The sequence below is a fragment of the Heteronotia binoei genome, chromosome 10, assembly GCF_032191835.1.
Source record: "Heteronotia binoei isolate CCM8104 ecotype False Entrance Well chromosome 10, APGP_CSIRO_Hbin_v1, whole genome shotgun sequence".
NCBI classification, from domain to species: domain Eukaryota; kingdom Metazoa; phylum Chordata; class Lepidosauria; order Squamata; family Gekkonidae; genus Heteronotia; species Heteronotia binoei.
The window spans coordinates 81,267,334-81,293,290 of NC_083232.1; the positions used below are offsets into that span (position 1 = coordinate 81,267,334).

Here is a 25,957-nt window from a genome sequence, read left to right on the forward strand (position 1 = left end):
AGTTAGTAATAGACACTCTTTTCAATCCATTGGGCAAAGCAGCAACAACACTCTCTGCAGTCGCTTTTGTAAGAAGACCTCTCTCCCCACCACCACCAATTGCTCAGCTCTGCACAAGTGCAGCTCTGAAATGCCCATTTACACATTTGTGCTTGCATCTATCTCATGCCAGTACAGATGGCTGAAAAAGCAAATTGTGGAGGCCAACAATAGGAAAGAGAAAACTTTGTCCACGCAATGACATCTGACAGTCTTGGTTTTGGGATACAACTTGAAGCGTGAATTGGGATGAATTTCTCAAGCTTACAGGACAGTGTGACATTCAATATTCTTACACCTCTTTTCTATTAGCTGAAAAATGGACCCTGGAACCAAATTATCTGCATGGACGGAAGACAGAATTGAGCAAAGTTGCTACACGGGTGAATGACTTTTAATAAACATTTTGTAATTGCTTTTGAATTGCTCCCTATGCAGGAAAGTATAGTTGCTTCTCGCAGCTCTATCCTTGTTAGCTGACCTCAGCAGACTTTAAACCACTGATACTCTTTCCTTACAACGGTGCATCAGATTTGTCAGTGATCAGCTTCACTTACAACAGAAGTGTGATTCATTTTTAGCAGGGCTTTTTTTTGTAGCAGGAACTCCTTTGCACATTAGGCCACCCACCCCTGATGTAGCCAATCCTCCAAGAGCTTACAGGGCTCTTCTTACAGGGCCTACTGCATGCTCTTGGCGGATTGGCTAAATTAGGGGGGTGCAGCCTAATATGCAAAGGAGTTCCTGCTTTTTTGGAGCAGGAACTCCTTTGCATATTAGGCTACACCTCCCTGATTTAGCCAATCCTCCAAGAGCTTACAGGGCTCTTAGTACAGGGCCTACTGTAAGCTGCAGGAGGATTGGTTTGATTCCCCACTCCTCCATTGACTTGCAGCTGCTGGAATGATCTTGGGTCAGCCATAGCTCTTGCAGAGCTGTCCTTGAAAGGGTGGCTTCTGTCAGAGCTCTCTCAGTTCCACCCACTTCACAGGGTGTTTTTTGTGGGGGAGGAAGGTAAAGGAGATTGTGAGCCGCTCTGAGATTCAAAGTGGAGAGTGGGATACAAATCCAATGTCGTCTTCTTCTCCTTCCCTCTATGGTCCTAGCCCTAACTGGGCCCTTGCAATGCTTGGGAACTTGTGGGAAACCACAACAAGCAGTCTGGCCCTTATGTAATATGACATGAACACTGCTTGAGAGAAAAGGAAACTGCCACACCAATTCTGTAATCTAATTACTGCAACCTTAACACAACTTCAACCCCAGACTTGCTAGTTTTGCTCATACCTGTGAGGGAGATTTAGGCCGTGCTGGTGCAGGAGAAGCTGGTGCCAACGTATGGTTAGGACTGGCTTCAGGACTAAGCGGAGGTGAGGCCTCTTCGGGTGGAGATGGAGTTTTTGCAATTCGGAGTGGGCCTGAGTCACTAGATGGATGCAAAACAAATGTGTTATATGTACAGTGCACTCAGTTTTAATATGATAGGATATTTTTTAGCACACTCAAGAAACATTCATGCATATTTTCTACACAATGGTTTTAGATTAATGAGAGTTAAATTTGGTCTATATATCATAGATTAAGCCCTGGAAACCAATCTCGTATTGGCCTAAATATAGGGTTGGCTCCTACAACTCCCTTCCACTTGTAGGGGAGCCTTCTGCCACCAACAAGGGAATTTGACTCCCTGTTTAGCAGATGGGGAATACAGAAACCAGCCCTTATTTAACAGGGATCAGTTCTGCACTAGCCTTTGTTCTGGTCTTGCTCTCGGCTCTCTTGGGGCAGGGACCAAGCAGGGAACATGTAGCCCCACTCCAAAGAATGAGATGGCAATACAGGATCCAGGAAAAAGAGCTGCCTTGAGGAGCCTCACACAGAAGGCAGGGAAGTGCTAAATGCAGAATTGGTCTGGGACTCTGCTTCCTAGCTTTCTGAACATTCTATTTTTGTCATATATCTAATGTTTGCCCCAGTCACTGGTTACACCTTGAGATATACATGACTTGTGTTTTTATAAAATGTTGCACATGAATCTCCCCCCTCACTATTCAACAGGGGATCTCTGTCTCTTCAGACCTTCACAACACTTCTCTGTAATCGTTGCCATCACCTTTGAATATCAACATTAACTGTTATTTAAATTATCATCTGTTACAAGCAATGCACCTATTATATAAAAAGGTAAAGGTAGTCCCCTGTGCAAGCACCAGTTGTTTTCGACTCTGGGGTGACGCTGCCTTCACAACGTTTTCACAGCATACTTTTTACGGGGTGGTTTGTCATTGCCTTCCCCAGTCATCTACACTTTTCTCCCAGCAAGCTGAGTACTCATTTTACTGACCTCGGAAGGATGGAAGACTGAGTCAACCTGAAGCTGGCTACCTGAACCAGCTTCCACTGGGATCCAACTCAGGTCGTGAGCAGAGGGCTCCGACTGCAGTACTGCAGCTTTACCACTCTGCGCCACGGGGCTCTTACCTATTATATATTAAGTAATTAACAAGAAGTGGGTCTTTTTTTTTTAAATGACTATTCAAGAAACTATTGAGGCATATGCTCAGCTAGTATAAATGACTACAGGTCTTATTGTCTACAATGATACCACATTAAACAACAAGAGCTGAGGAATCAGATGTCTAGTCCAGAAAGCAATCTGCTGTCTAAGAACGTCTATGGTTCATAAAAAGCTACTGGGCTGTGCTTTGAAGCAGCATACAGCTACAACATTCTATTAGCATCCTAACTCAAAAAGGATGAGATGGGGGCTTAGGCATCATTGTGGAGAACTAATAATACATGATTGAGCAAGACCTCAATCATGTTCTGTTTCCTAAAGCAAAACAAAGTTATTCTCAAAACACTGGGACACATCTTAGGGTTCACTCACCACCTCTGTCTGGGAATTTATTTTAAAAAAGAAAGATGCAGACATTAGCAAGTTCTTTCCATTTTGCTGTTGTTTCTCTACAAGTTACTCAGTGAAGGAACATTTTGTTTTGGTTGTGCTGAATTTTTCCTATGATCATCTTCAGTGAGAAAGGGGACCTTTCAGAGGGAAACAGGTGCAAAATCTCTCCCCTCCCCACAAACATTTACCTTTTGTTACATCTATTTCTGGGTATCTATAGTGCCTCTCTGCTACTGCTCCAGCATGAGGGGTGTGGGGAGTTTTTTTTTTTTTTAAACGTTACTTCTTCCTGGTCACAGGATCCCAAGCAATCAGGGATCATGCGACCCAGTATGAGGGTAATGCATCAGCCTCACAAAATGAGATTTTGCTATATGATGTCCTCATAAAGCCAATTCTAAATAAGGTCAAGAAGTACTATTCTCATTCCAAATGGGTACTGAGCTATATTGCATATACTTTTTGATCCCTCTTAAGAGTTCACTGAAAAATACCCCAAACGGGTGCTTTGCAAAACACCCTCCCTATTTAAGCTCGGTTCTATCATTTTCAAATATTCTGTTATTGCCTATGCTCTGACACACATTCTATAAATTAATGTTAAAGCTTAAGACCTGCTTAGAAATACAAGGTGTTGATCGATTGGGTCAGGGGTTAGATGGAACAACATACAGATGTGTTTCAACTAAAAGTATTTCAGCAAACCTTGCCATTACAGCTAGAATCCAAAAAGAGCAGACACCACTTAATAGCAATAATTATTAATTTAGCTTTTAGTAGGCAAGCATACAATGCTATTTTTGGCACCTCTCCATAGTTTGTGGTATGTCTTAGACCAATCCCTCCCATGGTTTTCTAATTATGTAATCCACATAGAGTCTCAGTGGGAAAGGCGAACTATAAATAAAGTAAGCAAACAAACAAATAAAATAAAATAAAACCAAAGAGTGATATATTCTGTACTGCTTGCATCGCGGAGAACATCACCATATCTCTCCAAACACAACAAATCAATGGGGTAGCCAAATTGTAGACCAACAGCGATTACAAAAGCAAAGCTGGTTTTATATATTCAGAACTGAGCAACATTTTAACAGATGCAGATCGGTTTATAACTTAATACAGGAAAAAACAGCCCTTCCTTAAAGGAAGAGTGAAAAAAAAAGTCACCTTCCATAATGTACACACCAGATGCGATCCTGGTGTACCCTGGAATAATTTATTACAGCACAACTATGCTGACCTGCCCAACAGCTAAAGTTTGCATCTGATACATAAAATGAATAGGTACAAAATGAAGTTAAACAGGCAAACACAACAGAAATGATAAACTCTCCTTAATTTGTTCTTCCCCAAGTTACTGATGGTGTGATTGGTGTCATTAGCTTAGGGTATTCACACTGTAATTTGACAGAAAATTCTTCACCTGGGCGCTCCTAGGATGGTGAAGGCCTTGTCAGCATGCTGTTCTCCCAGCTTGGTCATCACCTCATAAAGTTTGTGGCATAGCTGAGGAGAGACAGTCATCATGATCAATGCTATTTTAGAGAAAACCAGGATCTACTAAGATCAAACATTTGCCCAACAATGGGCCTAAGATTAGCCATTGTTTTAAAAATAGGGCATTAATCACAGTCACAGACATCACATGGTGCTCTCACACAGCTTCACACTTCACTGGTTAAGATGTGCTACAAGTACTCTTGGGATGAATGTTTTTGCCCTAGGAGCATTTCTTGACAAGTAGGAAAACGGCTCATAAAAAGTCCTTAATCCTGGCTACCATTAACATAATGACAGAGAGAACTTCAGGTTGAGCACCTGAATCTTTTCAGTATTGAGCCTGTAGCAGTTGTTTCAAGCCACTCAGAAACCTTTAGCTGGGCTCCATTTTGTTTCCTGCACAATGCTCATACAAATGTTATCTTCATAAATAAAGAGCAGAAATTTAACAATGGCAATTTGGACACCCTGGTTAGCAAATTACAATGTAATACTTTTACTACAAGGGGGGGGGGGGTGTGATTTGGAAGCATTCTCTCTGCACCAAATCCAAATGTGACTTTTCTGTCTACAGGCAAGCTTTGGGTGGCTGTGGGGGAATGGCTGTATACAGTCCCACCAGAAATTGACAATGGATGACACTGATTGGTTGGCCTTCGTGATTTCACAAATTCACCCCACCTCCTGTTTTGCAACTAGTTTTAAATTGTTTACATTGGGTTTTTTCTTAAGGCACTCGACATTTAGTTATTGTATTTCTCTACAAAAATATACTCAAGTTAGGATCAAACCATCAAAAATATTAGAATACATATACCAGAAATCTAAAAGCAGCTGGTAAAAGCCAACTGCAAAGTACAAGATTAAAAATCTAAAAGCAGCAGATGTTATCAAAGCAATCAAAATTCATAAATCCGGACAATTGCTGAGGCATACAGAAAGCACTTTACAAAGAAAGGGGGAAGCTGGATCTGGCCCTGATGCATGGCTTGACACCAGAATGGGAGCATGACAACAAGTCACAGTCCACCTATACACTTTTGTGGCATATTAGGTTTACAGTAGAAAAACAGTTACACAGGGCTTTTTTGGTAGGAAAGGCCCAGCAGGAACTCATCTGCATATTATACCACACCTTGGCACTTTCACTTTTTCATATATTTCCAAGTCCTTAGCTGCTTTTCTCCCACGGTGCATTCCTTTTTACTCACCAAAGTGATTTCTTTGTGAAATTTGGCTTCGAGGCTGGAGATATTTTTGAATGTGGTCACATAAAAGCCGACTCGTCTGCAGGGGCGGGGGGAGATGACAAGGTAAAAATGAAAAGGTTGTAAATCAGAAAGGAAAATAAAAGTGTATTTTTCCTCCAGAGCTGAAGCAACAATATTTTCCCCCATGGCTTCAAAATGTGGAGAAAAGCCAAGGAAATAGCTCTACGTGTTAAAACAATATTTTATTCTTGGGTACGGCATAAATTCAAAGAAAGTAAAAGAATTTTATAGATATGTGGCTTTTAATGAAAGGGCAAGAGACTCAAACATTTTCAATCTGATACTAAATAAAGGCCCCTTCAGACAACTTAAGATCAATTCTAGATCCTCATTCAAGGCCAACTTATCATGCTAAAGTAGTACAGATTCTGATCCAATTCATATCCTACTTAAATTATTCTTGGCCATGCTAAGCTCAGAGCTAAGTTTGCACTGTTAGTTATCATCTTATGGTTTACTTACAGAGGTATTCTTTATAATATTTCAGTCAGAATAGTCACAAAGGCTTAAATCAGGGTTGCCAAGTCCTGCCTCGCTGCCAGTGGGGGGATCCTGGAGCTGCTCCAGGAGTCTTCTGCTGCATGTTGCCAACACTGCACACAACACTCTAGGTTTTGGGCAAAATCTCTATGGGTTAGTGGATACAAAACCATAGAGTTTGCCCCAATACCAGAGCGTTGCCATGTGATGCCAGTGGTGCGATAACATCACTTCTGAGTGGTCATTGCATCAGGGATGTCGCATGACAACGTCCCTGTTTGGGGGTGGGGTTTTCCCTGGCTGGCAGCGGATTGGAGTTCTGAAGACTTGGGGATCCCGGACTTGAGGATTATGGGAGGATAGCGACGAGAGAGCACATTCTCTTTGAATGTGGACTTTATCAGAACATTCGCTCAACTTATATTGCTCCTATTTGTGACCAATTCCCGGGGAGAGATTTTAGCTTTTATTTAGATAAGATTTTAGCGGATAGCAACCAGGAAATGACTATGAAGGCGGCAATGTTTGCTGTACAAGCCATAAGACTCCATAAACAACTAATAGAAAAAAACATTAAAATGTCTATGAAATATTTTAATTTATGTTTTATAACTAGAAATGTTTTATAACTAGAAATGGAAACTGAAATTTTTATGTATGGTGTTTTGTATTGTGCCCAAGTTCAATTGTATGCCTTGGTTTTTTTGATGCCACTTGTTACCTATTTTCTTTCTTTTTGGTTGGGTCTGTGACCATATTAAACTTGACTTGACTTGGGGATCCCCTGGCCAGACAAAGAGTCTGGCAACCCTAGCTTAAAACCCCCAGAGTTTTCCTACAGGTAGAAGGATATTTGCTCACAGGGCACAATTTTCCCACTCTCCCCACCCATTACAGCCTGAAATATCCCCCTCCAGATCATGTTCCTCAGGGTTCATTTTCCCAAAGGACAGGAGCTGGCGAGGGCAGTTTTTAGGCTGCCACAGGTGGGGGAAGTGAGAAAGTTATGCCCTATAAGCAGATATCCTTCTGCCTCTGGAAAAGCTCCAGAGGATCTATTCTAAGCCAATATGTCAGTCACCTAGCGTGAATAAGGCTGACTGAATGTTTACATAGGTTTTATCAGTAAATGTAGTCCAGCACTTCATATTAAATGAAAGAAAGTCTTTTTAAATAAAGATATAAGAGTTGGTGAACTAGAGAATAATTTTCACACACACACACACACGCCCACACTATCTGACATAAAATAGCATAGCAAGATGGAAGCTCTCAAAATGAGCACAACGCAAGAATGGTCTGTAGAAGGGAGCAGACAGAGATAATGTATTAATAAATGGAACATAGCGTTTTTCAGGCTGCAGTCAGCACCTGAATGACGGCAATTTTTCATGTAGTAAAGATTTAGGTTTGGTTCAGACCCAGCACTACCACAATTTCGTATTACAGATGAACTAGACCTCTCTGTTACACGTAACAGTGAGCCAAGAAACTGCAAAAGAAAAATCCCCGTTGTAAGGAAATAAGAGCAGGGCCAGCTAGAAGTCTTCCCTGAAACTACGCTCACAGGTAGTCCAAAGTATACCATTGAAACAAACAATATAGACACACACACCCAATACAACCAGACACAAAATCACAGACCTCAAGCATACAGCCAGATCTTTTCCAAACACAATCCTTCTTCATCTTGGGATCTGAACTCCCCCTTTATCTTCCACTTCCCTCAGCTGTTCCCCTGAAGTGATCACATAACTGAAATTCTAAGGTCACTTCCTCTCCACCCTCACTACAGCACAATATTATAAAATCCCTCTCTTATCCTAATGCATTATAGGAGAGAGACACTAATGCTGATTACTGTTTTATTCTTCAAAACAGAGACTGAGGTCACACACCTAGCAACACTGCTTCACGGAAAGATCCAAAACCAAAAGTCTCGTAATACTTTTTGTGTGGTTTTCATTTTATTCTTTATTTATGTATTTACCTCATTTATATCTTGCCTTTCTCCTCTGTGGGGACCCAAAATGGCTTACGTCATTCCTCTCTCCTCCGTTTGTAATAGGGTCACACAATAACCCTATTAGGTTAGGCTGAGCTTATGTGACCGCCCGAAGGCTATCCAGCGAGTTTACACAGCAAAAGGGTTCAAAAGCAAGTCTTTTGGATCCTAATCAGACACTAAACACTACATCACACTGCCTCTTTTCTTTATGTTAATATCTAAATGGGAGCCATCTCAAGAACGATATACCAAGAGGCAGCATCTAAATATTTAATTAAAAAATAAATTATGAGACACAAAGAGATGGTGGCCACCCAGCTCCTGTGGGCTGCTATGAAACACGGAACGATAAGGATCACTCATATCTACCTTGACCATAAAGATGGTAGCTCTTCTTGTAAATCAGTATTAAAATCTTCAAATACTTTCTGCGCTTTCTGAAACTCTTCTTCTGCCTAGAACAAAACCAAATAGATTAGCAAGCATTAGGAATCGATAGCAATAGATTAGGAATAGATTAGGAATCATTTCTCCAGATTTGTCTATTCTGCCACCCTGTTATTATTTATTGAGTGATACTGAGGGGGTGGTTAGTGAGGCTGTGGCAAAATTTCTGGCTGACATCCTTAAATTTAATTCTGACCATGTTTGAATGCATCTGTAAGCTCGGTTTTATCTTGACTTTATCTCCAATGTTTAAATTTTTATATTCTGTGTATTTTTATCTGATTCTATTATGCCATTAAAGGTTTGGTATGGTATGGTGAGATTAGCAAGCATTTCTCTGACACACAAAATAACAGAAGACACACACAGCCAATTCTTCCTTGGGTTTGTCAGGGCTGATAGTCTTTTGTTAGAGCCAGGAAACAGGAAAAGAATGGAAAGCAGGCATTTAAAGGCAGAGCGGAAAGCCCTGTTCTGCGCCTGGACCTCAAACTAAAGCAGCTTTACAGAACCCGGTGGAACCCTTCTGGTCCTTTGTGTCACTTGACTCCTACTGAGCTACAATACTGCAGTCTGGCCACCAGCAGTAGTGGCGCTAGAGAGTGGCTGAAAGTGGGCCAGTGGAGCCCTCCTCTGGGTCCTCTTGCTTTCTGGGTGGTATATAGAGTAATGTGTCTAGGTTCTGCTACTACAGCAGCTTGCTGAGTACCTAGCTTGTGGGGGGAAAGTATAGATGACTGGGGAAGGCAATGGCAAACCACCCCGTAAAAAGTCTGCCATGAAAACGTTGTGAAAGCAACATCACCCCAGAGTTGAAAACGACTGGTGCTTGCACAGGGGACTACCTTTACCCTTTTTTACTACAGCCCCCAGTCTCAGATCTTACAAACTAATGCTTTCTGTCTCAGGGCAGGTCACAAATCGTTTGCCTTCGATTCATAAGAGAGGAAATCCAAGATGAAAAGAAACTGAAGCTTCAGACATTTAAGTGATAGTGGCAATCTTCGTACAACATATACTAATACATGGTATCTGCTACACCCTCATGATGAGACAGGGCTGTTAGATGTCAACCCAAAAACCTGTGAATTTAAGTTGTGTATATTTTTAAAAGATCAATGAACAACACATTTTAATATGCCCAGTGAACCCAAAAAAATCCATGGAAAATAAAAAAGCTGCAAATTGGTTCTTAATTCACATCATGCTGGAGGACTCTGGGAACTGCTTCTCCTTTGTAGGACCATGTGACTATTCAGCTGACCTACACAAATTCCTCTCTTTAGATGTTCAAGACTTTTTTTTGTAGCAGGAACTCCTTTGCATATTAGGTCACACACCCCTGATGTAGCCAATGCTCCTGGAGCTTACAGCAGGCCCTGTACTAAGAGCCCTTGGCTGTAAGCTCTTGGAGGATTGGCTACATCAGGGGTGTGTGGCCTAATATGCAAAGGAGTTCCTGCTACAAAAAAAGCCCTGCAGATGCTAACACAGTAGTACCATTAGGAAGCATTTCATGTAAAATACCATGAAGGAATGGCTAGCCGCAGTAAATAAGGGCTGGAGTTGGACAACAAATTGAGGAGCCTACATATCCATTTACTTGTGAACTGATGAAGGGAAAAGCCTGACATGTATAAGACTTAGGGTTGCCAAGTCCCTGTGCCTCTCCATAGAGTTACACCACTATTCCTAGAGCGTCACATTGGAAATGCTCTAGGATTATCAGTAAACTCTATGGCACCATAGAGTTTTTAGCGTGAGTCCTAGAGCGTCCTGGCACAATGACAGCACTTCCATGTGACATCATCACACTGGGGATAGGCGTACCAGCAGCCTGATCCCTGTGGGCGGGGAATTCTCCACCCCCAACGGGAGCTTGGCAGCCACAATAATACTTACAAAAATAACTCTACTTCTTGTGAGAAGCCTGCCTGACATCAGAAGCACAGACCTCTACACAAGGCCTATGAAATTTTTGGCATTCAGGCATACGTGGTACAATTCGATGTGCTGTAGCCTGGCAGGAGTTTGCTAAATCACTAACCACCCCTGGTTTCTCTTGCCCTGCCCTTTCTGGTGCAGTAAAATCTGTGGCTCAGGCAGGTAATTAAAAAACCAGACAAAGGATTTTATGAACACCTGGCAGTTTTACTCACACTCAGAAATTCTGGAGCCGGTTGTAATTTAGAGATATATTCTACCTTAGAAATTCTGCCTTCATCTTTTCTCTTTGAACTCTGCAAAGCCTCCAAGTGATGTCTGGCACTGTCGTAGTCAACCAGTTTTCTACTCCGTTTTGCAATGCGATTCTGGAAAGAGTTGCCACAGTCAGAACACACAATTCGTCTTCGGCACCCAAGTAATTTACAATGCAGCTTTAAAAATGTTGACGTATTCTACCTTTAACAACATATTTCCATATTTCTTTCTTTTATCATTTAGCCCTACATTTTCCAGTCATATTGTTAAATGTTAAATGTACTGAGTGGAAAAAAAAGACTGTTTGTAAAAACACAGTTTTGAGCTTCAACTGAGGCTAGAAATGAAATACAACATGCAGCTCGGAGGATGAATCAGGCCCCCAGAGGGCTCCTATCAGGCCCCCGAGCAACTGCTTCCTTCTCCTTCTCTCTTGCTTCCTTCTGCATAACAGCTTGCTTTGCAAGGTTTGCTCAATTGCATAGGCACTAGACAGCAAAACCTCTATTTTCTCCATTGGCTGAGCCCCCTCCCTTGGGGAGGAAGGGGAGGAGGGATAGCTTGCTTTGCCAGGCTCTCTCAATCACACAGCAGAGCTACTGAGTCAAGCCTCTCTTCATTCTATTGGCTGAGACTCCTCCCCCTCCTCATCTCCTAGGGAAGGAAGGAAAGAGCCAGAGCTTCCTTTGCCCAGCTCCCTGGATCCCATAAGAGAGCTACAAAGAAAGCACCTTTAAGGCCAATGAGTGCTAATGTTTTAAGCATCTAATGTTAAATAGGTACACACATGGTCCGGCCCTACAAGGTCTCATTTATGTCAGATTCAGCCCTCATAACAAATGAGTTTGACACCCCTGTAGAGTTTCGGCCAAAAACAAAAACATTGTCCCCCCTCCACATCATTTCTGGGTGATGCAGGCATGTCAGGTGCGATGCTGCTTTTTTAAGGGGGGCAGCACGCTGGTGGTGGCAGGAGCCCACAAAAACAGGGTATTGTAGGCAATTAGCAACCCTACCAACAGCAGGGGGGGGGGCTTAGGGTTCCCAGATCCAGGTTGAGAAACTCATGATGACTGGGGGATGGAACCCAGGAAGGACAGGGACATTGGTGGCCACAGAGTCCACCCTCCAAAGCATCCATTTTCTCCTGGGGAACTGATCTCTGTAGTCTGGAGATGAGCTGTAATTTTGAGGGATCCCCAGGCCCCAACTGGGCTGGCATCCCTATCGGCACTCAGGGAATCCTGCGGCAGAAAAACATTTGGAAACATTCCCAGAAGACCAATAAGAGACAGGTATCTTTTCTGGGGCTGATTTCAGTTTCACACATATAAAAAACCCTTTAAAATGCATGGTATCTGGTGAAATGCTGGGTACGAATATCCCTTTTAAATCTAAACAGGCTGTATTAGAAATTTTGAAAGGCTATGTAGATGGTTCAGATTTGGAGTTAGTCTTCAATTTATTCACAGCTACCATGCCGGCCATAGCAGCAAACTGGAAAAAAATTTAATCTCTTTCTATAAATAGATAATTTAATAAAGTTTTGTCTGACAAGATTAATGCATTATCAGAAAGCTAGAAGGAGTAATTCTTGACAGTCTGACCTGCGTAATAGCCATTGGTTATTGCTTATTATAATTTGGGATGAAAAAATGTGTGGGAAGATTTATCTGTTTGCTTTCCATGTATCTCTGTAAAGGCTCTCTTTTTTGGCCATTATATAATTAACACATATACATGGAAACCAGAACTGGTTCAATTTAAATTATTCTGGTGTGAAATACTGCTAGACAGATCTCAAGAATGGTGTAGATGAGGCAAAATTAATGGTCAATTTGTCCACTCTCCTACATTAGAACCCATTATCCATGCACAAGCAACCCACAGATAAGTCCATGTATAATCTCAAGTACCTATATGTAATGGTTGATGACTTCCATTTTTAATGGAAGACCGGCCGGTCTCAAACTTGCCCTTTTTGGGCAAGCTTATCGAGAGGGCAGTGGCGATGCAGTTACAGACTTTCCTGGAGGACGCTTCCGTCCTTGACCCACTCCAGTCCGGGTTTCGCCTGGGTCATGGAAAGGAGACGGTGTTGGTCGCCCTGGTGGATGACCTGCAACGGCATCTGGATCAGGGCAGCTCGGCGGTGCTGATGTTGTTGGATCTGTCGGCTGCGTTTGACACAGTCGACCATCAGTTACTGACCCGCCGCCTCGCCGACACGGGGATTCAGGGGTTAGCTTTACAGTGGCTTTCCTCTTTCCTCGAAGGTCGGGGACAAAGGGTCGCGATTGGGGGTGAACTATCCCGGAGGCGCACGCTTGATTGCGGAGTGCCTCAGGGGGCGGTTCTCTCCCCGATGTTATTTAACATCTATATCCGTCCCCTTGCCCAGATTACCCGAAGGTATGGGCTGGGTTGTCACCAGTATGCTGATGACACCCAGCTCTATCTACTTATGGACGGCCGACCGGTCTCCGCCCCAGAAAATCTAGACCGGGCACTACAGGAAGTGGCTGGATGGCTCAGACTGAGCGGGCTGAAGCTAAATCCAGCGAAGACAGAGGTCCTTTGCTTGGGTCGTCGGGGTCCGGGTAGGGAAATCCCCCTTCCAGCTTTTGAGGGTGTGCCGCTGACGGCGGCGGACAGGGTCAAAAGCCTGGGGGTACTATTGGAGTCCTCCTTAACGATGGAGGCTCAGATAGCAGCCACTGCCAAGTCCGCTTTCTTTCATCTTAGGCGGGCAAGGCAGTTGGCCCCCTTCCTGGAGCGCGACGATCTAGCAACAGTGATCCACACCACGGTCACCTCGAGGTTGGACTACTGCAATGCTCTCTACATGGGGCTGCCTTTGTGCCGAACCTGAAAGCTACAGCTAGTGCAGAATGCCGCGGCCCGGCTGTTGTTAGGACTCCCAAGAAGGGAGCACATTCGTCCAGGGCTCCGGGATCTGCACTGGCTGCCAATAGCTTACCGAGTCCGGTACAAGGTGCTGGTTATTACCTTTAAAGCCCTATATGGCCTAGGACCTGCCTACCTGAAGGACCGTCTCTCCCCACTTGTGCCCCAGAGAGTACTGAGATCGGGAACTCGAAATCTCCTAGTTATCCCCGGGCCAAAAGAAGCCCACTTAAAATCTACCAGGGACCGGGCCTTTTCTGTGGCGGCCCCCTCCTGGTGGAACCAGTTGCCGGAGGAGGTGAGGGCCCTGCGGGACCTTGCTCAGTTCCGCAGGGCCTGTAAGACAACCCTCTTCCGGCTGGCCTATGACTAGCTGGTACAAGAAATCCAGGTGTAGTTATATTAGAGGTTGCTGTCCCTAATGTCTTAAATGGTTTAAATGTTTTATAATTTTAAATATTTTATAATTTAAATGTATTAATTAATTTTAACTGTTTTATGCTTAAATGTTACTATGTGAAATCTTATGCTGTGAGCCGCCCTGAGCCACTTGTTAGGAAGGGCGGGAAATAAATAAATAAATAAATAAATAAATAAATAAATAAATAAAATGTATCTGAAGAAATGTGCATACACACAAAAGCTTATACTTGGAATAAAACTTTGTTGGTCTTAAAGATATCACTGGACTCAAACTTGATCTGCTGTTTCAGACCAACACGGCTTCCCACCTGAATCTAATCGCAAATACAGTTTGCCACAAATAATGAGATCATTAATTTACACCTGTAGGAAAAAGAATCAGGATGGGGTCATAGCTCCACAGCAGAGCATGAGTCTGTAGGTCAAAAGCCCATGTTTCCATCTCCATCTAAAAAGATCTAGGGCTGGGAAGATGTCTGCTCAAAAGGTCCCTGCCCATTACAGTAGATCCTGGACTAGATACACAATGGCATATGAAAGCATCATATGATGAAATGTTTAGTGAAACAATCCCTGATGGCTTCAGCTGTGATCCAAATCATATTTTTATAAGGGTTTGTAGAATCTTTCGGGCTCAAGTGCCGTGTTCTACTGGAGAAAGTTTTCCTTCCAGACGTTTCGTTCTCAGCTGGAAGGAAAACTTTCTCCAGTAGAGCACGGCACTTGAGCCCGAAAGATTCTACAAACCCTAATGATGTTACCAGCCGTGAAAACCTGAAATATTTCATATTTTTATAGTCAAATAATATCTATAATAGGAATGTCACATATTAACTCTTGCTAACTTTCACAAGGACAAGAAATACTGTGGGTGCGTTCACACACACTAAATAAGATGCTTCGCAACTGGATTTTTACTGTGTAAATCTGCTTGCAAACAGTCATCGTGTGAAAGCACAATTTCAATTTCCTTGACAGGAGATAGTCATAGGATGGGGACATTCCTATTTATGGATGGCGCACATCACACATGCTCATGTGCAAAGACAGACTTGTGGATGAAATCAGCAGCTCTGCAAGGACAATGTTTTTACGTCGCCAACCATATGAACCGGCCTAAACCGAAACATTGCACTACCTTAATATCAGGAAACTGTCCCAGATATGTATCCAAGGTCAGCAATGATCCGTCCACCAGCTTTTGATGGAAATCTTCCCACAGTACATCACACTTCTGTGAACCAAGAAGAAATTCAGCAAAATGAAGATCAATAAAACAATTATAATCCATATACACTGGCGTGCAGGATTCCAACTCTGCTCACACCATACGCATTCTTGTCATTACAATTATTATTATTATTACATTTAATGAATCACCCTATCTTGGCTAGTACCATGCTCAGGGCAACAGTAAAAACAGCGAAAACAGTAAAAACAGTAAAAATACACATAAATAAAATCAATTACATTAAAAAAATTGCAAAACCTGATGGCTGCACTTTAAATACGTGCTGCACTTTAAATTAGTGACGAGCATCCATGTCCTTGCTTTCATTTTTAATAGAATTCTATTCTAAATAAGCATATTTAAAATGTCCAGACTTTAATTTCATGCATTACTTTTCCTTAGGGAATGGCCAGATGTTACTGCCTCCATACGATGCATGCAAATGAGAACATTCACCTGTGCTCAGAATTTTCCCGACCTCATCACCCATCCCTTCTTTCAACCCACCGTAAGATCATGTATTCAGATAACCATAATACAGCCTTCTTCACATGTCACAATCTACATGCAGTAAAAGATGCACTGGTATGGTTGCCAGCCCTCCCCCCAAAATTCTAGGTGGGAGTTCCCCAGCTTTTGTGGGCTTCTCCCCCCCTACAAAAAGTGCAATGACATCACCTGGAACTGATGTCTTCACACTGCTTCTCTAGTTTAGGGACAAAACTCTATGGCAAATTTGAGCTCAAACCATAGAGTTTTGCCAAAGACCTAGGGAAGCGCGATGACATCATTTCTGGGTGACATTATTGCTTTGTGTGTGGGGCAAAAACTCTCAGTAAGCCCTGATGATCCCACTGCTGGGGGGTACTTGGGAAGTAGATAGGACCTGGCAAACCTACAGCATGAAAACTCACTCCCACTATTATCACATTGATTTCCACCCCCTGTAAAATTAAGTCTGACCAGGTCCTTACTATAAAATATGATTGATGACCTTTTTTTTCCATCTTGGGTATATACACCTGAAAGTCAATAAATGCTGGGCAACATGGAACTCTGTGCACCTCTTGTGAAAGGCATCCTTCTTGTCATTACAAGATATGCGCTTTGTCAGCCACAGAATGCTTAGATTCCGAAATGGAAACCAAGATGTGGCCTCAGTGCTGTAACTGTAGCTACCTGGAAATGAAACCAATCAATATGGTCTGAAGTCACATGGTACAGGAGCCTCACTGAAGATAAGGAGATCTTGGTTTGGTCTATCTAAATGGAAGACCACCTGAAAATTCAATAAATGCTGCCTTGAATTCAGTGATGGAACCAAGGTGGAATTTTAATGCAATAAGTGCAAAAATGTATAATAAATCTAGCATCACAGAATAAATCAATCCATAATTTTTGATTTCCTAAAAGCAGGCAAAAATGTAGTAGTATGGCAAAGAAACCTAGCAATATGTGGAATGAAATGTAGAGGCTATCAAATATCTGTTAAGATCATCAGATCAGACCTTCACATGTGGCATAGAGGAATGGAGAAGTCCACCTCATTGGCAATGGAAATCTGGGTTGGGATGAAATTATTGGAGTTCTCACAGAGCTCTTCTTATAGGGTCTACTGTAAGCTCTTGAAAGATTGGCTATATCAGGGGTGTGTGGCCTAATATGCAAAGGCGTTTCTGCTACAAAAAATGTCCTGGCTATTGTAATAGTGACCCTCTACCCCATTCCATTCAAAGAATACCCTTCAGTTGTCCAGTGATGACAATATATTGTTTATGGTGTAAATAGACATATGGTGGCATGTCAGGTGACAAAGTTCAGCTCATTTAGAACTTGCCTTCTGTTTTAATGGAAGGTTACAGATAATTGTAAGAACCTAGTGAGCAAGGCCAAGGAAATAAATTCTGCTTTTAGCGATGCAACACTTAATCACAGCAGTACACAGAATGGCAGTGATTACTAGATCAGAGCCCATTAACAGCAACCCCAGTAGTTTTCCCGTCAATTTGCAGAGTTGTCCAAGATAAATCAACACCTTGGACATTTCCTATAAACCAACAGGTCTTTCTTGAAAAGATGAATAGCATTTCCTAAGGCAAATATTTCAATCCCATGAAAGGCAATCCAGTGAATTTGCAACATCAAGGCTAAACCCGCACACAGTACAATTAAATCAATTGCTTGCTCCCTCAAAATGTAAGCCAACTTTTTAATAGTGGTGCACACACCATCAGTGCCAAGAGTTGAGTACCCAGACCAATTTAAGAGACTCAACAGCCAGAGGTTTAAGTGAGCTGATTCGGAGATCCTTTTATTATATATCGATATGCAGGAGGAAGTCACTTACCTCTCAGTACCAACAAACATCTGCTCCCTGAGTTTTCCTCAGCTTTCCTTCACAAAACATAACATACTTATACAATTTCGATAACAAAGCAGGTCTAGTTAATTGGTCACAACATTCTCGCTTTTAGTCTTTTAGCTTAACCTATTGGTTCAAAGATCAAAGATAGATCACCCAGGATGAGGTAATTCCCTTGAAGCTCCTTTGATCTGTATCCCCCCCAATTCCTGCCTTCCTGGCATCTGGGCCAGGAACTCTGTGGTTATGGTGGTCCTCTAAGAATGTGTGTACAGCCATGGGGTGTTTGTACAGGTTCTTTGTCTAGATTTTTAGCTTGGTTCCAGAAAATGTGTAAAAGGCAGAACCTCTATACTGTGTGGGGGCGTAATGACTTTTTCAGGCAGGGGGGGGTCTCTCCAGAGGTAGGGAGAAAAGTTTTCAGTTTCAAAGGATGTTTACAAAACGTGACATTCACACTATCTAGCTTCAGCTAAAGGAAGAATTCTAAAAAAGGCTTTGTAATGTGCTCAGTAGAAATTATATCTTTCTTTGTTCTGAAAAGCTTAATGCTAAGACCACTATGGGCCTGTGGCTCGTAGACGTTAATTCATGTATGTTAAGGCAGGTTCTATGATTAGAGTTAGCGCAATATGTTCCATGATTAGAATTAGTGCAAATATGTTTGGCATTCTGTGCATGTTCTAGTGCAAATCTAGAACAAGCCCCCCCTTTTGATTCAAGTGGAGGGGAGATGTCTGTACTCCACTTTCCTCAATCTCATGACTCTGTCTATGAATGCCTTGTTTTCTTCTCTGTTTTCTCCTTCTGGGGAAAGTTCTTTACTATAGCTTTCAAGCATGATCTAAGCAAAGGTATACATTGAATACATGTGCAAAAGCATACAAGCAAGATTATGCATAACCAGGCATACATGAGGACAATGGCACTGATGGTATGTGCAACCATAGTAACTATACTTATTCTTTCTTTGGGCCTTGTTAGAAAAAGAGAAGAAAATCCAATTATTTGGCTTAAGCACTTTATTTTATATAATAACAAAGCCTATCCAAGTTCTGTAATGATGACCCACCAGAAAGTTCCTCGGTCACATTTCATCTCAGTTTTGCGCTTCTTACCTCTCCGACCACCTTCACGTCTTCTCGGCCATACCAGTCAGGCTCATAGACTTCGTGCAGGGACTCTGTGAGCTTCTTGGAAGCATCTTGCATGCCTAGATGATGGGAAGAAAAAGAATCCATTGCTAGATGGATGGCTGTGCCACAGGTGGACTACTGTTTGGGACAGCATACACATCAACTACTACTGCTTAAAATAAAGAGAACACCAACATATAATTTGGTATATACGAAATAAAGTTAAGGACCCTCCAGATTTAGAACTATTGTGTCCGAAATTTTTACAAAAAACATTGACAACAATCTAGCAAAAATAAATAGATGCAAACACTCTTTGGAAAAACTGGGCTTTTTCATGGCACATTTTTCTAAAAAAAATCTTTGTCTGTTCTAAGGCATCTGTTCTGTCTCTGAAGTATTTCCAACATAATACTCAAAATCAAGCTTTATTCCATTCATCCTAAATGCTGGTTTTTTTTAGGGGAAACTGTCCTGGCCCCACACTTTCTAGAGTCCCAGGCAGAGGGGCTTTGGAAAGCCCCACTGTGCTCATGGAAAGAGCCCAAACCAAAAGACAGAAGTTGTGGTATCTGCTAATGCTAACAGCACAACAGAAGGAGAAGATGGAGAAAGCCAGTTCAGCTCTCCCCACTGCATCCCATATGGCATTCTATTGATAAAGGTTGAAACAAAACTGAACTCAGGGTTGGAACTGCTAATTAAGAGACAACAAACTAGGCACATTCATGGTAACTCAGCAAATATGTCTGTGAAGACACACAGGCCAAAGTAACACTCTGTTCCATTACTGTGTAGTGTAGTCCACAGAAAGTTTAAAGACACATTTTGAATGTAAGGCCACCAGCAAACAGAAGGTGCTTCTATCCATGGACCAAAGTTTTCTTCCCTCCTCCCTCCTCCTGCAGCAGCCCACAGATCAGGGGACGCTCATCCACAGCATGGGGGTAGGGTTGCCAGCCCCCAGACCCCAGTAGGGGTTCCCCCACCAGCAGCCAATTGGCCAGTGGGGGAAACCCCACCTCCAAACAGGGATGTTGCATGGGGATGCTGTGGTATTTGGGCAAATTCCATGGTGTTAAGGGTGAAAACAAATATATAGAGTTTCCTTTCGTCCAAATACCAGAGCATCCCTGACGTGATGACATCCCTCTCCAAGAGCTACTGGTCCAGCAGGAAGGATGTACCACTGAGTTGTGAATATTATAAAGACTTTAAGGCTCTAGAGAGAAGAAATATTTAAATAAATATCTTTGAAGCTGACACAAGATTTAGAGAGCCTCAGAGTAAAGGCTTAAGTTATTCATATGTGTGTCTCTTGACAAAGATACTAATCGAAACGGGAAATATAACGATCGAAATTCTGTTGAGAACATATTTTATGCACAGTTGGAGAATATATTTATATCACCTTTGAGTGATATACAAGTCTTTACATATCCCTTGGAAGCCTGGAACTGTAATGGAACTTTCTGGTTTGGTTTATGTTATTTTGGATATTGTATTTATTGCCAACAGTGTGTGCATTACAACATTTTGAATTTTTCTCATAAGTAATACTAGTGTTTTGTGTATTATTTATGTGCTGGAGATATTAGTACAATTGTTTTCATTATACAAGGGAGACATCTGGTGTTTTCTGGTTGTTTAGTCTTTCTCCCCGTCCCTGTTTTTTTCATTGTAACTGTTCTCATGACTGTTGTGAACTGCACTTATTGAGCCCACCTTTGGGAAGGGCAGTCAAAAATTCAATTCAATTAACAACCACCACCACCATCACCCTATATGTGGGGTGGACTGAGGGGTCTGAGAAGTGAGAGTGGAAAATCAGCACAATCCAATCCCTGCCAGGTTTGAATTCCTACTCAGTCACAAAGCTCACTGCACATGGCCTCATGCCAGTTGCTCTTTCTCTAGCAGCCTTCCCGACCTCCCAGGGTTATTGTGAAGAAAAAGAGAGGTGAGGAGAAGGGTGTGCGCTGCCTGAGCTCCTTGGAGGAGGAAGACTGTGAGAAAATTGTACTAAATAAATCACTAAAATGTGGGCTACCCTCATTCCAATGAAAGGATTTCCTATGACTGCAATAGCAACTGCAGGTGTCACTGGGAGATGAGAAGGACACCTAAGGACCTGGGCTTTCCTTCTTAGTCAGTGTGAGGTAGGGTTGCCAAGTCCAATTCAAGAAATATCTGGGCACTTTGGGGGTGGAGCCAGGAGACTTTGGGGACGGAGCCAGGAGCAAGGCTGTGACAAGCATAATTGAACTTCAAGGGAGTTCTGGCCATCACATTTAAAGGGACCGCACACCTTTTAAATGCCTTCCTTCCATTGGAAATAATAAAGGATAGGGGCACCTTCTTTTGGGGCTCATCAAATTGGACCCCCGGTCCAATCTTTTTGAAACTTGGAGGGCATTTCGGGAAAAGGCACTGAATGCTATGCTCCAAATTTGGTGCCTCTACCTCAAAAAACAGCTCCTCCAGAGCCCCATTTACCCGTGGATCAATTCTTCATTATTTCCTATGCGAATAAGCCTCCATAGGGAATAAGAGAGTTCTCAGAAGCCATTTCCCTCCCCTCCCCCCGCTTTCTGATGACCCTGAAGCGGGAGGAAGGGCCTCCAAACCGGGGGATCCCCTCCCCCCACCTGGGGATTGGCAACCCTAGTGTGCGGTTCCATTCCCCACCCCCACTCTCACAGGCTTCCCTTTCTTTCTTTTTGATCCCTAATCAATTTCTCCCTCCCCTTTGGGATTTCCTTCCTCCCCCCCGCCCCCCCAAATCCTTCTTCTGCTCTTCTTTTGCAAAACAAGGATGGAAGTATTGCTTTTGGCTGTTTCCTGCGGCAGCCATTATGGGCAGTCATAGGTATCTGCAGGCTAGGCTTCCCAACCCCCTGAACTTGCAGCCTCCTCCCCCACTCTCCAAAAATCCGGAAGCGGGGGGGGGGGGGAGAGAACATGCCTATAGGCATCATGTAGTTGTAGAGCTCCTGATCCGTTTGTAAAATGTATGCCTTTAAGGCTGCGCAGGAAACAGGAAGGGCTTCATTGGAAAGGGTCAGTAATAGTTTCCATGGAGAATGACCCCTCCCTTTCTTTTGCTTTCGTTTTCACAGCAAGTAGAGTTCTGCAGGAAGAAGATCTAGTAAGTATTTGTGTGTGAGAGAGAGGGAGGGGGCAGGGGATTCTCTGGTTTGGAGGCCCTCCTCCCCTTTAGAAAGCGTGGGGGGGGGAGGGAAATGTCTACTGGGCACTCTGTTATTTCCTATGGAGAACGATTCCCATAGGGAATAATAGGGAATTGATCCGTGAGTATTGGAGGCTCTGGGGGAGGTATTTTTTGAGGTAGAGGCACCAATTTTTTAGTATAGCATCTAGTGCCTCTCCCCAAAATACCCCCCAAGTTTCAAAACGATTGGACCAGAGGGTCCAATTCTATGAGCCCCAAAAGATGGTGCCCCGATCCTTAATTATTTCCTATGGAAGAAAGGCATTTAAAAAGGTGTGCTGTCCCTTTAAATGTGATGGCCAGAATTCCCTTGGAGTTCAGTTATGCTTGTCACACCCTTGCTCCTGGCTCCACCCCCAATATTTCCTGGCTCCACCCCCAAAGTCTCCTGGCTCCGCCCCCAAAGTCCCCAGAGTCTTTAATTGGACTTGGCAACCCTACTGCAGGCTCAAAAGGTCAGGAGGCTCTGCTCTGGTCTACTGCCTTCCAGGCTGTTTATAAACTAGTGCCTTACAACCACAGAGAAACAGTGCATATCTTGCACAACTGCAGGGCTGCGGAGAATATTCTTCCCTTTCAGAAAGAATATAGCGGACAACACCCAAATAAGGTCGATTTTTATAATGCTCTGGAGGACCATTACTTCGCACTGCTGCAAATTAATCCATCCAGACAGTAAGAAATGAGACAATAAAGCATGACTGAGCATAAATATATTGTCTCAAGATGGTTCAATGGCTAAAAAAAAAATGTACATATCACAGAGGCATTTCTATTCACACCTGACCTATTCTTAGCAAACACTCCTCAGCACTTTTCAGAGCACACTGGATATGGAATGCAAAACATGTTTCTTTCAATCTTTCACCAGAACGGAAATTCAGCTCAGTCACATATCAGATACTGTGCAAGTAGAAAGAGTGAGTGAAAGCATATGCACAGCAATATTTGTGTTTTTTTAAAAAAAATAAAAATAAAAATCCAAGATCCCAGTTATGCGTGTATCTTTCAAACATTTTAAAAAAAACTTGAATAGAAAGGATTTTTAAAATCTGTTATGCTTGGCTTGAGACCAGTGTTCCCTCTAAGCTGAGTCAGTGTGAACTAGCTCACAGCTTTTTAAGCCTCTGGCTCACACATTTTTGTCTTAGCTCAGGAAAAATGGCCCCAGAGCAAATTGATTTATGCAGTTGCTCACAACTTTAGTGTCAGTAGCTCACGAAGTAGAATTTTTGCTCACAAGATTCCATAGTTTAGAAAGAGTATTGCTTGAGACTAAGGCTGCCACTTACTCAGTTCTGGCAGGACCGGCAATATCCCCTACCCTCACTCAGCAGAGCACTCAGGAGGCATAGATGTATGCCTGGACATCGCTTCCTGTTTCAGAAAAAGAAGCAACATCACAGTGCTCTAGCAGTTTTCAGATCCCTATGGTAAAAACCATAGATTTTTGCAATTCCAGAATGTCATGTCACTTTCTGTTCCAAAACATGAAGCAACATCCCAGAAGTGTCCATCTCCCAGCGCTCCTGTGGGTTGCCAGGCAACAGCTGGCTACCTTACTTGACACAGAAATACGCCACCTCCCTCCCTCCCTGGGGTGTTTCTCATTGACTTTTCCATCACAGACATTAAATGGGACCAATGTCAATACATCTATTTTGCAGCCAACCTCCTTCCCCCATGCAATGGCCATTCAAGTGATTGGTGACCCTAATGGGCTTATAGCACAGCCATACTCACATCTGCATGTATTTTCTTTAGTACAGAATTCGTTTTTCTGCTTTTGTTTCTGCCCTATTTTTTCCGACAATGGGAAAAATTAAGATCCATCTGCTTCACTAATTTGTGTGTCATAGATATCCCAAATAGTACAAATGATGCATTGTATGTTGTTCAGTCAGTAGAACAAATTTGGAGTCCAGTGGCACCTTTAAGACCAACAAAAGTTTATTGAAGGTATGAGCTTTCGTGTGCACAGTTCTTCAGAAATGGAAGCTAATGTTTCATATATATATACTGTTTCATATATATATGTATAGGCAGATGCCTCTACATAGGTGAACCGCAGATTGACATACATAATGAGGGATGTTTTGACATATGCAAAGACTAAATAGCAATAACAAGCTAAGTTTATAGGTCACGATATGTTTAGATTTAATTTCAGGGGGGACACAGTGGACCAATAAATAGGTCAAAGCAGTTAAGTCAATAGAACAAGAATAGGTTTGAGAAGAGAGTAAGAATTGCATCTACTTACATTTCCCCCAAAATTTCCATTAAAAGCATTTTTCCGCCCTATGGCTTCAAAATTTCTGAAAATGTTACAACTTTACATATGGCCTCATAAAACCATTACATTTCACTACAGGGTTTGCTTTCCAGGATCTGCCCCATAGTCTGGGACTCAATCACCAAGCAATGGTTGACTTAGAAGGAATCTAGTGATGCATGTGAAGGTTATCGATGGAATATAGGAATAGTACACCCAGAGAAATGGGAGTTGTCTCATGCTAAGGCTATGACTGATTTCGCACTAGGCTTGTTCCAGGTGGAGACCTCTTTTGCTCCTGGTGCTTCTCTTAATTTTTGCATAAGCTGCTCTGAAGCTAAGAGTTGGCGTGCTGGTTTTCCATAGCTAGCGAGATTCTCTTACAAGCAGTTTCTCCTTGCCATAGAAAAACAGTGCACCAACTCGCAGCTGCAGGGCAGCTTGTGCGAAAACTGAGAAAAGTCCCGGAGGCAAAAGGGCTCTCCACCCAGAACAAACCCTAGTGTGAAATTGGTATATGTTTAAGACAGTCTTGTAACACAAATCCAGTTTTTCATGCTTTTCATATACGCATATAAGAGCATTTAGGTGCAACTATTTTTACATGTGCTCTTGATTTTACATTGTACAGAGAACACTTCCTGGTACTTTGTATACAACAGATTTGGAGGTGGGCATCAAATCCATAGCCAATTAATTACGCTCCATATTATGCTCTTTGCTCTTGTTTATCTTAACTGCTGCCAAAGTGATAGAAATGAAACAAATCTGAGGGAGGGGGACTGCTGTGCATTAATGACGGAGCAATTTAATATTAATTGCTGGATGTGTACCATTTGTTGCTAGTTAACTAGTGCATTCCGGTTAATAAGCAGAAATAAAGAAATATTAATGTCATCTCAAGACAGTGGGGGAGGAAGGAAGCTGCCCTAATTTGGTTCACATCATTGGTGCACCTAACTCAAGTTGCAGCCAACTCATGGCAACCCCCTCCAAATGAAGTTCTGGAGAAAAGTTGAGCAGAAGTGGTTTGCCATTGCCCTCCTCTGCACAGCAACCCTGGTCTTTCTTGGTGATCTCCTCTCCCATCCAAGTGCTGACTGTACCCAACCCTGCTTAGCTTCCAAGCTCTCATGATACTAGGCTAAGCTGGGCTAGTACCAGGGGACAGAACTAAAAAGACACCAGATATGACTCAGAGAATGAAGGCATCTAATCAAAGACAAGAGGGTCTCTCTGAGGTCTACAAACATCATACAACCAAAGTTGTAAGAGTATTGCATCGGTTGGGTGTTGAAGTTCACAAAAAAATTGTACCCAGGCTATAGTGTCTTATAGAGTATGATGCAGTCCTTGATACATGTGGCAATGTGCATAGTTATCCAATAAGCAAAGTCCTGTGCAGCCAGAAAGCGTATCAGGGAAGGGAAATCTTGTACTGCTCAAGTTTGGAAGTAAGTGATAGGGGACTGGATCACATCCTATCTTTTCCCCATTTCTGAAGTCTGGAAATCTTCCAAACTCTCCCCC

General features: G+C 42.6%; 2 protein-coding genes across 4 annotated transcripts in view; both read right to left on the minus strand.

Moving 5' to 3' along the window:
- The window catches only part of LOC132577940 (probetacellulin-like), a 572,782-nt gene that overhangs the window by 352,277 nt on the left and 194,548 nt on the right, over window positions 1–25,957 (minus strand). The gene's annotated exons all lie outside the window — the stretch shown is intronic.
- Window positions 1–25,957, minus strand: part of AMPH (amphiphysin) — a 139,389-nt gene that overhangs the window by 40,057 nt on the left and 73,375 nt on the right. For all 3 annotated transcript variants that reach the window (XM_060247650.1, XM_060247651.1, XM_060247652.1), the window contains exons 4-10: window positions 18,903–18,997; window positions 15,330–15,425; window positions 10,864–10,971; window positions 8,582–8,667; window positions 5,665–5,740; window positions 4,377–4,459; window positions 1,327–1,465 (exon numbers count right to left, since the gene is read on the minus strand). In XM_060247650.1, the coding sequence (XP_060103633.1) occupies window positions 1,327–1,465; window positions 4,377–4,459; window positions 5,665–5,740; window positions 8,582–8,667; window positions 10,864–10,971; window positions 15,330–15,425; window positions 18,903–18,997 (683 nt within the window). The remainder of the gene's footprint in view (window positions 1–1,326; window positions 1,466–4,376; window positions 4,460–5,664; window positions 5,741–8,581; window positions 8,668–10,863; window positions 10,972–15,329; window positions 15,426–18,902; window positions 18,998–25,957) is intronic.